Genomic DNA, 14634 nt, shown 5'->3' with positions numbered 1-14634 from the left:
TCTGCCCACGTAATTGAGTTAATCTGTTTTCAGAAACCAGTATGAGTAACTCTAGATATCTGGATACTGGATAACTGCAAATAAGGGTAGTAGTACTGGAAGATGCAGAACTAGAAACTGGAAATACTTAGTTGCAATACTTATTAGCTGCATAGAGAGAAAGAACAAAGGCATTGGATTTTTCCTGTAAATGAACTCCAGGCAGTGTTACAATAAACTGGATGTTTGCTATTAGAACAGAATGGCTCCTTTCTTTACTTAGTATTTTCTAGAACAAAAGCGCTGTTAACTTTCCAAGGCTATAGTGAGTCAGTGCTAGAATTAGAAGTATGATCCTGAAATAGTGGTCACCACTAAGCAATGTTTCCTCTCCTTTCTCTTCACCTATTCAAAAAGGCTACCTCTGACAAATCATCTATTAATAGACAAGTTTCTATCATTTAAATTATTAAATGGGATTGAAAAAAACCACTCAGAAATTCTGTGCTTAACAAGTATAAGCTTTTTCAAACAGAGGTATTCATAATGCTTTTTCTTTCTGAATTTTATTTTTTTGAAATATAGCCAGATTCCTGATAAATGAAACCCAGCAATCTCTCTGCTTTCTGAAGCTTTTATAACCTCAGCTTTGCAAAATTTAGATTTCTAACAATAGGATTTTGATCTTGGTGCAGGTCAGTCCTGAATGCAAAAAGTAATTCTTTTAATACCAAAATGCAAGGGCTATTAAGAGAAGGGAGGTTTGCAGTAATAAGATTGGGGAAAACCTCTATTACAGACTTTGTATTTCTGGGATATTCCTGAATGAATGTCATCTCCTTGGTGATCGTAAGGAATGCAATCATACTCAGAGAGTGTTTCTATCTAGTTTTGAACAAATCTAGGTTGAGAGAATAGGAGTAGCAGTTACCAAGAAAAGCTTTTATTTTGTTATAATTCAGTGCATTTGCCCTCAAATACATTAACACACTGTACATCACAGCCTGCAATGGTGTGTTTTTACCTAAGGGGCCTATTTATTTCCTCTCATAAAATATATATACAAATACATTTATTTTCCTCTCTTCTAAATCACTGGAAAGGAAATGACTGACTTCTTATCTAGAAGAATTCAAAGGCATGGATGTTAGACCAGAGGAAAAAAACTACACAGTAGCATCACATGTGAAAAGTAAACCTTTAACAGAAATGTGCAAGTCTGAAGTAAAAATATCCAGTGAAGGCTTATCCATGAAGGAAAGAGAGGTAAAGAACTGAATGTTTCGAGAAAAATGTATTTTTTAAAGTGTAGGTTGTAGTCCAGGGTGTTTGTATGGTTTTTATTTTAGGACAAAGAAATAATTGCCCATAAAGACAGAGGTAACGTGCATAAACAGTGGAATTGGACACAACAGAAATTATTCAAATGGCAACAAAATAGTTTTCACACTGTTAAGTGGAAGGCTGCCGAGAATGTCTTAAATGTTTTTTTAAGCGTTAAGAGAACAGACTGAGTGGGTAATAAACAGGGACATTTACCCCCACAGGCTCCTCTGCCCTTTATACCTTCTGCCTCCAATTCCCACAGTTTCTATTTCCTTAATAGCCTTTCTGCCTCTAACTGTGATTTGCGGTGGATTACTTGAAGATGCTGAATATCTGTGTAATTTTTTTTCAGCACTACATTCTTTAAAGAATCATGAGACCAGATTATGCACATGAAAATAAGCTACTATTACAATATTATCTATAGTCGTAGAGGTAGACCGTTGCTATAGGAACACATCCAGAATCAGAGTGAAAAGGACTCCATCCCAGCAGGGACCAGCCTGCTTGCGACACCCGAGTCCAGAGCTACTGCACAGCTCATGTAACTTGTAAATAAGCAGGTAAAGTGTGTATTTCAATGCCACATCTGAAGTGCAGTTGCCCATATATTACTGTGATTACTTTTTAGGTCACTTCCGTAGTATTTTATTTTTACTGTAAAGCTGTGGGGAAAAAAATAATCCTGCAAACATTAAAGTACACTGTGTGATGGTTTTCCTGTAATAGGCTACAATGCCAACCAAGCGCTGGAGCACCTTATGTGCATGGAATTATGTGTGAGCTTTAATGTTTAAAATTATCAGACTTCATGAGAATAAACTGGTCTACATTTTATTTTCTTCAGCTTGCTTTGATGAGGATTAATGAATGAATGGTCATAAAGTGCTCTAAAATCCTAGGAAAGCACTGTAAGAGCACACACTTACTTAACTATTGTGAGCAAAGGATAATGTTTAATGCTTACCTGGAATTTCGCTCTAGCTATAGATGGATGAGTCATTGTCACAGAAAATGTAACAGTTTCAACTGAGAAAACATTAGAGATGTCAAAGCAAATACTTGATGACTGACAAGGAAAAGTATCTTCATGGTAATGAGCTGAGTAAAACTGTTTGCCCAGACTAATCCTCAGAATTCTTCTGCAAATGTGGTTTATTTTCCACAGGGCTTTACAAAAACAACAACAAAACCCCCACACAACATCAGACAGCCATAAAAATGGCAAATACAAATAATTATATCTACATTACTGAGCTCTGCGACTGTGTTTACAAAGCTGATTCTTCCCTCTTCTTTTGCCGACATGAAACATTTCCCAAGTTAAGTCTACGTGCTAAACTGGAGTAGCACACAGACTGGTACTTTTTCTCTGTGCATTTAAAAAATCAAAAACTACTTTCGCCAGTACCGTGTTCACTGTCTGCACACCTAAACTCGTTCAAAACTTGCTTATAAACCAATGATTTTGAGAACTGCCCACTGCAAATATGCATACCTATGTACTGAAGTGTGTATTTCCCATTCGAAGAGCTATAAACACATCCGGCACACATACAACTTAGAGATGCGAGCATATATATTTTTATACTGTGCTTGTTTAGGCAGAACTATGGTGATGTGAACCGAAGTGTCTGGAAAATATTAAGGGCCAAAGAAGTTCTTCTCTACAAAACGTATTTTACAATAACAAACACATACCACTGAATCGGGGCATAATCTTCCTATGACATTTAACTCCTATGACCTAGATGTTTCCTAATCTGCCAGCATTTAGCTTTTCTATTTTTTTTAAAGTATGTTTGAAAAGGAGAATCAGCTAATAATCTACAAAATTTAGGATTTTGCCACAATTTCTGTTGTCAAGAGAACAGTCAACAATTTTATTTGACGTCTTTGGTATTCCTTCCACTGCACCTCACGACATCCTACAGAGGCAAACCATACAGCAGCTACGTTGAGATGGAAATACGCTGCCAGGTGTTAATTAGCAGCCCAGGAACAATTAAGAGATGCCAATCGGTACAGAAACACAACACGATCTTCTACTCCGATGCCCGTGGGGCGCTGGCCAATTCCGTGCCAGCTGCCCCCAAGAAACCACCCAGTCTGGCCCCGGCCGCGGCCTCGCGGGGGGACCGAGGCTGCCTTCTCCCTCACGCGTGGCCCGGGGATGAGCTCCCCGCGCTGCCTGTGAGGGGAAGTTACCGGGGAAACACGGGTTCGGCTTCTCTCCCTCAGGCTGAGGGCAGAAGGCAGGCGTGGGGCCCGCCTGGAGGTGCCGCCAGGCTCCTCGGCCCGGAGGACCGGGGGCGGCCGCCCGGCTCCCCACAGGCGGCGGGGGAGACGGCCGCCTCGCTCCTCTTCCCGCCAACGCCCGGGGCGGGAGGGGAGGCCTCTCGACGCCTCCTGCAGCGCTCCCCCTCCGTGGAGAGGGGAAGATGGCGCCCGCAGGCTGGGCCAGGGCGCAGCCGGCCGCTCCAGGGACACGCGTGGCCGTGCAGCGGGTTTCCCTCCGCCCCGCCTGCGGCAGCACGGGAGCACAAACCCGGGGGAAGCCGTGACACCGCTCGGGCCCTCCGGGCTCCCGACGCGGCGGGCGGGGCCGGCGCCGCCCCGTGCAAGCAGGGCGCAGCCTCACGGGACACGCACCGTCCCCACGGAAAGAAAAAAAAAAAACAAAAACAAAAAACAAAAAAAACCCAACCCCCCAAAACCAACAAACCCCACCACAACACGGCCTCGCCCTTTAAGAGTGCCGGCGGCCTGATTGGCCGCGCCGGCTGCCAATCCGGGCGGCTATTGCATCATCCCGGCGGCCGGCTGGGTGGCGATTGGCGAGGGGGCGGGCGGAGCGGGAGGGTGTCGCAATCGCCGCTCGCCCGCACGCCACACTTTAAAGAAAGAGGCTCGGGCCCGGCCCGGCCCCTCCCGCCGCCGCCACCGCCCGCTCGCCCCGCCACAGGTAAGCGCGGCCGCGCGGGGGGCGGCGGGCCGGGGCGCGGGGAGGGGGGAGCCGGGGGGGCCGCGCCGGCTCCTCGCCCTCCCGCCTCCCTCCCTCCCGCCGTGTCGCAGCGGGCGCCGCGGCGGGCGCCGCGCATGGGAGCGCATGATGCAATCGGCGGGCGGCCCTGGCTCCCCTCCCCTCCCCTTCCCTCCCCCGGTGAAGTCACGGCTTGGCAGCGCCGGGCACCCCCGCGCCCCGCACGGGCGGGGGAGGAGGAGCGGCGCGGCCGCCGACGGGCGGCCCCCGGGCCGCGGGCCCGCCGGGGAGGCCCGCGGGGGAGGGGAGATGGGGCGGGCCGGGCCCCGTCCCGGGCCCGGTCCCCGCGGCGGCTCCGGCCCCGCCGGGCCTCGCCGGGCCTCCCCGCCCCTCCCCGCCCCGCGGCCGGGCCGCGGCGCCTCCAGGTGCTTGTGGCGGCGGGGCCGGGCGGTCGTTACGGCTCGTCCTCCGGCGCCGCAAGGCGCGGCCGTTAAGGAGGGCGCCCGGCCGAGGGAATGGTCTCCGAGCCGGGCTTGGGAGCCCGCCGGCGCCGTTCGCCCGCGCCCGGGAGCGCGCAAGGCCGCAGGGATCCCGGGAGCTGCCCCGAACCACGACAAAATGCCGTGCTCTAACAAGCGGTACTCTTCTATTCTAGCTTCTCAGTGGAGTTTTGAATGTCTTGGCAAATCTTTTCTGGTTCCCGACAAATCTTTATAGCTCCAGACGCAACTTTCGAAACGGGTCTGTCACAGAAAGCTCGATGTTGGTTTTAGCTCTGACATCTGGTGGGAAATAGCAGTCATTAAAACAACTCAGTACTCCCCTCAGTAATAGTGCCATGCTGCTCATAGCGCCTCTTCAGAAGGTATAAAAATTCATAATTTGAGTAACTTCTGGATTTAAGGAATTAGTTCATTAGAAATAGCTACCTTCATTATAATTCGAAAGACAGAGTCAAATTGATACCTCCTTGCCTCCTGGCATCTGGGATTGTTTGCAATTCTGTCATCAGCGCTGCTAGCCTGCAATTAAAATACATACTTAAGATGTTACGAGCACATTTTTTTAAGGATGTTGGAGTACATTTATGAAGATGTTGGAGTGCGTTTTTCTTGTAAGGTGTATGGAAAAAATGGGGATTCTGAGAAAAATACGGGAAAGTGATGTTGTCAGCTGTGGCAACTGATGATAGGTTTGAGCTACCTAGTCTCAGAAAAGTGGTTGCCGAGCCTTCAGTATGTGAGAGTTACCATCAGCTCTTACTAACTTGCCTGTGAGAGTGTGCAGAAAACCACTCAGGAGCAGGCCCTCCCAGTGTTCTGTCATTCTTTGTACAGGGTCATCTGGATTTAGAGTCAGATCCTACTGAGGTATTGCTACTGAAGTCAAAGAGCAGGGAGGCCACCCATTGCTGCTCAGATTGGGACCAATTATGCATTAGACAAGACAGCTGAGTGAATTTGTGCAATAAAGTCATCTTGACTAATGATTAGAATCAACACAGTCACATCTCAGAAAAGGAGCAGAGAGAAGCGCTTTGTATTTTTTGCTGCTAAGTAAAAAAATTACTGATTTAATTAACAAATTAAAACACTTCCCCCCCCCCCCCCCCCAAACCAAACATTTGGAAGTTTAATTTTTTTTTTTTTTTTTTTTTTTTTTTGGTGAAAGCAAAGATAATAAAGGCCTTGATTTGCTTGGGAGTCTTTGTGGTCCCTGAGGAGTGCTGTCAGACAGTAAGAAACATCTCTCTGCCTGAGAAGACACCTCTGAGTTACCAGCTATTATGCTGTAGTGGGTGGTCAGTTGGTGGCCCAAGGAGAGAACAGGGCAGTTCTAACTGGCCACTGGAAACACTACCATGTGCTGGGTGGAACCAGCCTAGGGCTGTCGCTGAGCTCAAGCTAATGAGCAGCTTTATGGGAACAAGATGCTCGGAAACTCGGCTGGCTCTCCAAGAAGCTGCCTCCTGCTGTGCCAGGGATATCATCCATTCACAGGAAACCAACCTGTTTGTGGAGAGGAGCAGTTGTGTTTGTGTGGCACAGTGTCTGAGAAGCGAACTCTAAGACCCGTCTACCTCCCCACCCTCATGGCCTCTCCCGATTACTGTGTCCTTTACCTCACCCTTTTTGAGAGCCCCCTCTATATGTCTCATAGCTGCTGCCTTTAAATCTCCTTGCAGTATTCCCTGAAGGATGCCCCATGGCACCTGTTGCTATCCAGGATATCCTTCCCTCTTGTTGTTCTGTTCAAGAACCGACAATTTGTAATAGGGATCCAGCCTCCAAATAACTAGGGGGAAAATCAGTTTCAAGCCTCAACAGTTACCACTCCTGGGTTATCTGTGATGCAGGACAGTTAGTGCTACTTGCTTTGCATAAATTAGTTGGAGCAGGACAGAAATTCAGGTGTCATTTCTCCCACGTAAGGGTTCAGATCATCAGGCCAGGTAAGAGTGTGACTCACTCAAGAAATAGTTATTTGATACAAAATGGATTGCTTCCAGTGGGAAGGAATTGAGGGAGACTTGTTCTTGCTTGAGAGGTGTGACACTGGTTCATCTTCTCTGCTTATATCCATGTACTGCCCAACTAAAATATTCCATTAAAACGCGGTTTAATGGAACAATTTTTCCTTTGAATTATGGGGGAATTTGATAGAGATCTGAAGGGAATGTTAAAGCAATATTAAATAGGTTCGATAGCATGGAGAGAAATAGCACATGGAACCTGATGATGTGAAGAAACGTGTTACAGGTCGGGTGGGGTGCCTTCAGGGGCAGGAGCCACCCCTTCCTCTGTAGTACCTCATGAAGCACAAAAAGCAGATCGTGAAAATGGTATGGGTTACTTAACTGGGCTGTCCAGATGAAGTTAGCAAGCACTGGTAATATGTTGAAATAGAGGGGACAGGAAAGCATTCTGTCTGACTTTGAAAAGATGCCAAAAATCAGTGGAAAAATTCAGTTGTCGGAGGCGATCTAACAAACAGAGCTATATAGTCTTTGAGGGCTACAGAAATCCTGTATTTAAAAACAAAGCTGAGACAAAGCCAGTATGTGCTCCAAGAGGAGCATACACTTGCATCTTGACTAAAAATGTCAGTGCAATCATACATGCACAGCTATTACAACTGGCCCTGCCAGTCTGGCATTTGTGCACAGCGACATCTTGTTAGCTGTATATGCAGTTTAACTGCTGAACCAAATTGCTTATTCAGTCAGAATCTAAGACTTAAATGTGGTTTGCAAAAGTTGCTTTAAGAGTTAAAATCGGGAAAATACTAAATAAAAAAGTTAGGCATATATGTACATAGATTTAGCTATACAGATTTCAAAAAGAGTTGATGGTCTCTTTCTGCCCTGAAATACAAAAATGAAAAGATTTCTTGATAGGAGGGGTGTGGGTGTACTCACACATCTTCTTCACTTGTTTTAAGTGAGACGACTTCTCAGTGACAGAGAATGTTAATTCTGAATAACATTTGAGCCAAACTTACTAGGCTTTTCCATGAATTTTACTGAACCACACTCTGTTCTGGCTCCCTTATTATGGAAGAAAATTTGCTATTGATCTAGACAGTAGAATTTTAACCTTTTTAATGATACCCCAGCAGAAGGTAAAACAGCAACTCAGACTGCTGAGAAAAACCAGCAGACAAGAACAGTAAACAGCTGATGAACCCATGAGTTTAGAACGACCAGTGACACACAGCAGCTCATTTACAAACATCTCACCACATCCATTCATCAGCTAGACACAGGAGTACAGTCATCCGTCTCTTGTGCTGTTACTGATGCAAGCCGTAATCCCTGGGTTGGACACTGCCGATACTGGGTGCTTAGCCTTGCCCACCGCTAACTTCAGCTACTTGCTTTCCCAGCGGGTCCTCTTGAGGATGGGCAAGAAGGATGTTGAACACTAGTTGTGTGATACTGCATGTATGCATGCAATGCAGTCTGGTCTTGGACTAGGATTGTTTTATGCCGGTTAGATACTTTTCTTTAACATGACAAGAAATCAACACTCGCTTGACCGATTGCTGAGTACTTTTCATTGGAGCTGTAGGTAGGCGTTTCAGGCACTTAGAACAACCCTGTTGCCCTTCCCCTCTTCTCTCCCAAACTTCTCTCCCAGACATTTAGGAGGTCATCCCATGAGATGGGAAGAGAAGGGGAGCAGCTGTTAGCCTTGCTGGGGCCGTGTCCCTGCAGCAGCTGTGGTGGAGTCCTCCTTGTGCCACCAGTAGGGTCAGGAGCAGGCTGACCTCAGCAGCAGGGCAACGTGAGTCAGGTGAGAGGGTGTCCTGCTTGTTTGTTGCCTGGAGAGTGGACAATGACCAGTGCAGGAGCTACAGCAGGGAACGTATTTTGTGGACAAGTCAGCTGTGGCTGCTGTCTTCCTATGGGTGGCAACAATCCCCTGGTCTTTGCTGGGTAGTGATTCTCACATTGCCATCACCCTGTGTTCCTGTCCCACCTGCTCGTTACAGTACTGTCAGAGGCTTAGCTTGTCTTACCTTGCTTGTGGTTGAAGGGGTTCCTTTAATGTCACTCAGTCACAGCCTTTGCAGCACACTACCTTTTTCCATAGATAATTTTTTTCCACTTGGTACTAGTGAGACCTTAAAACAGTCATCAATTTGGACATCACCTTCAAGTGCTGTAAGATGATCGAGGAAGGGTGGACAGTCTGAGCACCCTCACTCCAGAGAAAAGAGACCAGGGAGGAATTTGTCTGTGCATACACCCAGAGGGATGGTCTGAAGAGGACAAGGATCAAGTACTCCTGTTGGTCAAGAGTCAGGCTGTTAATAGGTTTAAGCTGCAGAAGGAAAACTCCAGTCTGAAAATTAAGAAAATTATATAACTGGAGGAAAAGTTAGACAGTGGAACCTGTTGCCAAGACAGAGGTTGTGAAACTGGAGATATTCGAGGCTAGGCTAGACACCCATCCATCAGGGATGGCTTTGGAATAACTGAGTAAAGCCAGTGAACAATGCAAACAGCTTGACTAGATGACCCAGTAACAATCCCTTCCAATCCAAATACGTTCGAGAGGCTTCTGAAATGTAGTTGGCAGCTTGTCCACTTCCAGCACAGTTGTGATGTGTTATTGCCAGATGTACCATCAGTACCTTATGCTAAAGTCAGTGATGTGTAAGATTGTAGCTGAAGCTAACACCTTTAATAGCATTTTTTTTCCCTACTAGGTTCACCTTGCCCTTAATCCATGTGAAGACCTGTTGGAAACACCTAGAAACACAACAGTTTTCAGTCTCCTAATAGATTCTGTTGTGTCCAAGAAGAGCCTGTCCAAATGAGCAAGACATCCCAACAGAACACCGCTACAGATGCGAACGGAGTAAGCGTGATTCACACCCAAGCACACACCAGTGGTTTGCAGCAGGTTCCCCAGCTGGTGCCCGTTGGTCCTGGTGGCGGAGGCAAAGCTGTGCCTCCAAGCAAACAGGGAAAGAAAAATTCCTTTGTGGATAGAAACAGTGATGAGTATCGTCAGCGCAGAGAGCGAAACAACATGGCAGTGAAGAAGAGCCGGTTAAAAAGCAAGCAGAAAGCACAAGACACGCTGCAAAGGGTCAACCAGCTCAAAGAAGAAAATGAACGTTTAGAGGCAAAAATTAAGCTCCTGACCAAGGAGCTGAGCGTACTGAAAGACTTGTTCCTTGAGCACGCACACAATCTTGCAGACAATGTGCAACCTGTTGGCACTGAAACCACCACAACAAATCCAGAAAACAATGGACAGTAGACATTGTTGCAACCTTACGAAATGAACTCTGGAGGTGCAGCTTGTCTGCAACGCCCATGCAGTAACCAAGCAAAAACACTGTTCTTTTAACCATCATTTTGTCAAGATTTTCTTCTTTTAACCATCATTTTGTGGAGATTTTCTTCTTTTTAGGTTTAACACTGAAGATTTGATACAATTAAACCAGAAACTGATTAGGGTATTTGTTTTAAATATTTTTCTCCTCTAAAAGATTTATCTAATAAATGCAGACCTAAATTCATAGTCAACAAGGAGCTTAGTATTAGGGAAATAGCATTTTCACAGGAATGTTCACTTACCTTCTTACAGTTTGCATAATGGGAGGGATCCAGCAGGATGGTTTACTGTAGTATCAGAAACTCGTAATTGGATAAAATGTCTTTTAAATACCTTTTAGTGTATTTAAGTCCTTTGTTTTCTCCGTTACATATTACAAAACTGCAAAGGCCGTGGAGGGTGTTTGCTTTCCTGTTTGGTGGACTACTTTAAATCTGTAGAGCAAGTCCTATAAAGCACCACTTAGGTCTTTCCTGTCCAGTTACAGTTAATGAGGAGGGTGTAGTAATAGTGAGCTGGGATGCTTACTGATGTTTTCTAGAAAAGTAGCAATATACTATGATGATATGGCAGTTGGCTTCCAAATGAGTCTGAAGCACCATGTACAAGAGGTAAAGCAGCACACTGACAAAGCCTTTTAAGCCTGTGTTCACATTGCTCACATAGTGACTGGGGCCTTATAAGAACAAGATTTTGGTTTTCAGAAAATGTCAAAATGCTACCAAAAAAACCGTGCTCTGCAAAACTGCATTCTTGCTGGGGTGCAGGTATTGGGGAAAACAAGATGTGCAGCTTGGCTAAGCAATGAAAGGGGTAGGACGGCATCTGTTCAGCCAGAATGTATGGATCACTGCTCGTTGGCTTTTATCTCCATTTTCATGGCTGTTCAGATTTGCAACCCAGATCTTACAGAAGTTCACAGCTCTCTTAAAGATAAATGGCCCTAGTCTGAATAACTGATTCAGTGGAATTTCTATAGTCATCATACAGTTGTGTGAAGGAGTATCCTCGGTCTTGTTTTATTTTCATAAAAGTTTTTCTATAGCAACTTTTTTAATGCTAGTGCTAAGTCTTTGCCATGATCCATTACACAGTGGTATGTACTATACTGAGGATTTAAACAATAAAAGTAAAGCAGGAACTTTGATGTAACCTTAATTTATTTTCATTTTTAAATATTTCATTGATGGTATGGTTGTGTTACATTTAACCTGTGTGTCTGGCTAGTGGATTATTACACTTGTCTTAGTTTCCCTCCTAAACTACTTTTTTCCATAGATTATTTTGTAGGATGCTTGTTTGCCTTGTATCTGTACTTAGGAAGAGAACTTGGATATTATCTCTATGAAGATGCTGTTAGAAAATGAAACCTTGAAAAGTTCTTTTTGAATTTAAACTTTTAATACATGTGGAAAACTTTCATGGATTGTTTTGGATTCTGGTAGTCTTTTTACAAAGATACAGTTTTTGGTTCTAGCTGCAGCTTAAGTAGGTAGGGTTGAAATATCAGAAGCTAATAAAAACATTTTGCTTCTAGTGCTGGCCTCATTTTTCCTGTCTCTTTTCTATTTCCCTCAAATGTAGAGGTGCCCACCACAAGCAGATGTCTTTGAGAAATCAGTGCAACAATCTCCATTCCTGTCTTCCGCTCAGGTTTTTACTCAATGGAAAGAATCAGAAACTCATTACAGTTTTGGCTTAATTCCTGATTTAAGGGGAAGGAACAGAACACCAAAAACTACAAGGGAAAAAGATGACCTGAAAGCATCTCATTTGTTAACCGTGCACCTACTCTGATGCAAAAGGCAGGAGCTAATCTCTTCCCTCGTTGTCTGCTCTGTGAACTGGGACTAGGTGGCCCTGTTGTCCTGCAGTTGGTTTGACAGGCTGATGTGGAGTCCTCCCCTAGTAACCATAACAGGGGCTCCAAACCTCTGGTATTTGTTTCTGATTTTGGTGAAAATTCTTAAATCTCTTTGGGGGTAGTATTCTTTCTGATGCTCTGGAAGGTGACTTCACCTGTTACTCCTGACAGCTCCAATTCCACTTCCTTCTTGTTTAAAACAAAACCACTGAGTTATGAAAAGTCATTTGTTTGCACAATGACATTTCTGGCTTAGCAGTCTTCACGCTTGTTTTGTTTGCCTAGGGAAGCGTGTAGGCTGTGTGCAGCACATCACTTTAATATGTGCAGCCATGGACCCAAGATTATAACAAATTGTTATTTTAAATCTACCCTCAGAGTTAGATTGCAAGAAAGGTGTTTGTTAGTCTATTATTCTAAGCCCCCTCCTGCCAAAGTAGCTGTCTCAGACCCCTGAGGAGCAAAGGCTGAGGTGAGGCTTTCCTTCTCTTTGCCCGAAGGTGGAGCAGCGCAGGCTGTATGACAGCAAAATGCCTCAATCTTACCCCTCCGCTGCAAGGCACAGGAGAACACCCATACCTAGGTGACTTGGATGATTCTCTCTTCTTCCTAAAGAAAGGCTGGAATAAATGCATATCTACGCAAGAAACTTTCAGTGTAGGCCTATAAAAGTTACGGTTTTCCTTTTGACACGTTTTTCTTAACAACTACAGTGCCCGTCACTACAAGAAGGAGCATTGCAGCACTGTATGTTTCACCAGGAAACCTTATTCCTATTTTCTCACTGTACCACTAAAAGAACAGGTCTACTCTAGCCTCCATGAGCACTAGGAGGCTCTACCACTTTAACTATACCCTGTAGCTGCAGCAGCATAATTGGCGTGGCGGATAAATCCAGAGTGCATCCAACCCTAGGGAGCTGAAGCAATTTAAATGTATCAGTTCAGAAGTGCTGGGACCTTTCTAAACACACAAACTTACTCAACATAACACACTCTGTTATTTTGGTGCCACTCTATTCAAGTCTGCACCAAGGGGAAAAGGCATTTAGGAAAACATGATAGCTAACAGCCTAAAATATCCTAATGTAGTCAAAAAGAAAGTTTGTCATGACCTGTATCTTCCCCCCACTAATAACATTTTAAGTGTATTAAATACCACTTTGCCTTTATTTAGAGGCTTACTCTCCCCTCCCCCCCCCGCCCCCGCTAATTTAGAAAAAAGTTCTAATTCACTTTTGGTTTAAGTGGATAAAAATTACCATAATTACAGAACAGACTTCTGGAAGGAAGAATGAAATTTATATTCACCAAGTTCATGGGCCTGATCATGAAGGAAAATGGGAGATGGTGCACCATCCCAGACCAAAACGCATCCATGTCTCGGGCAAGCAAAACACCAGAGAAGCCAGTTACGTGAGCGAGTGCTTTCCCCCCAGAACTTGTGGTAGGGTTTCTTTGCTGGTACATGTCAAAGCAGAACCAGTTCTGCCTCCTGCAGCCTGCCAGATTGCTCGACCTGTTCTACAGCAGCAGAGCTCAATATTTGCCAAGATTAATCACAGGCAGGGAAAGGCCTATTAACTAGACTGGGGTTACGGCTTAGTTGAAACAATTCCAAACTCTTTTTTTTGAAAATCTGTGAAGTGTTACTTTAAAATAGTAACTGCTATTGAACCCAAGTAGCAGCAGGTTTCAGAGTGCCCAAAGCAGTGAGCGATCTCATGGGTGTGTTCAGAGCATGCCACAGGAAAGCACTTGGATGTGGAGGGAACAAGGCTGAGGCCACGAGCACCGTCTTGCAGTGAAAAAACCTCCTGAGTTTTAAGAGGAGACAAGTCCAGAGCAGCGCCAGTGTAGTTTCTGTGTTCTCCTATCTGCAAAGCTACCAAAGCAAAGCCTGATGCCCTCTGCATAAGTACTACATTTCAGAGGTACGAGACTTGCAGTCGCCACAGAAAGAAGCATCAGCCCAGTTGCACATCCAAGCTGCTGATCTCACACCCTCCCCTCCTCGCCCCTTCCCCTTCCCAGTTGAGACCTCCTGCACTTACCTCTTACAATCCAATGCCGAGCAACCTTTAAAAAAATGTAAGTAGGCTCATTTGTTAATGAAGCGACATTACATTAAACAAGGAGCAAAGTCCCCTGGATTATTTCACAATGTGTTTCTTTAGTCTCCAACATGCAGTTTCCTATTTAGCAATGTTCACCAAGCTGTTACGAATAAAGAACAGGTTCTCATCACACAGAATTAGCAAAAAGAGCTCTCTGTAGAGCAGCACATTTGACAATTTTTAAGGAAATTATTTCGGACCTAAATCCAGTCCCGGGTGGGGGCACGAAGACAGCAACACTAGTAGTTTTTGACACTATCCAAGCTCATGTTGCGCTGTACGCCCCATGTAAGACAGGCACTTGCAGGCACCCAGAAGCTCACAGTTGGTCCCATTGCCTGTGTGCCAGCTCCGGGATGTGAGCAACAGAACTGAGATGCTGAGATCATCAAGTCAGCTGATCCCTTCGTAGTAGGAAAATCCTCATCTGGCAAGTGGTAAGACCCAGAAAGGCCCTGACACCCTGCTGTGACTTCGGTTCCCCCTGACACAGCAGAGGGATGTTCTGAAGTGC

General features: G+C 45.2%; 1 protein-coding gene across 2 annotated transcripts; it reads left to right on the top strand.

Annotated features, from left to right (window-relative positions):
• Positions 1–4156: 4156 nt before the first annotated feature.
• CEBPG (CCAAT enhancer binding protein gamma) lies at positions 4157–11676 on the top strand. Of its 2 annotated transcripts, none has more exons than XM_030024024.2 (2): positions 4157–4270; positions 9503–11676. In XM_030024024.2, the coding sequence occupies exon 2, from the start codon at positions 9610–9612 to the stop codon at positions 10060–10062; it is 453 nt and encodes a 150-aa protein (XP_029879884.1). In that variant the 5' UTR covers positions 4157–4270; positions 9503–9609; the 3' UTR covers positions 10063–11676. The 2 variants fall into 2 exon arrangements, with proteins under 2 accessions (XP_029879884.1, XP_029879885.1); XM_030024025.2 differs by lacking the exon at positions 4157–4270 and adding an exon at positions 4778–4926.
• The last annotated feature ends 2958 nt before the right edge of the window (positions 11677–14634 follow it).

Source organism: Aquila chrysaetos, chromosome 9 (assembly GCF_900496995.4).
Source record: "Aquila chrysaetos chrysaetos chromosome 9, bAquChr1.4, whole genome shotgun sequence".
NCBI lineage: Eukaryota > Metazoa > Chordata > Aves > Accipitriformes > Accipitridae > Aquila > Aquila chrysaetos.
The sequence above is the reverse complement of the archived record's forward strand: the minus strand, read 5'-3'. Positions and strand labels throughout refer to the sequence as shown.

What these genes read in the sequence shown, in the direction of transcription:
- CEBPG (XM_030024024.2), top strand. Translation starts at nt 9,610, where the DNA reads ATGAGCAAGACATCCCAACAGAACACCGCTACAGATGCGAACGGAGTA.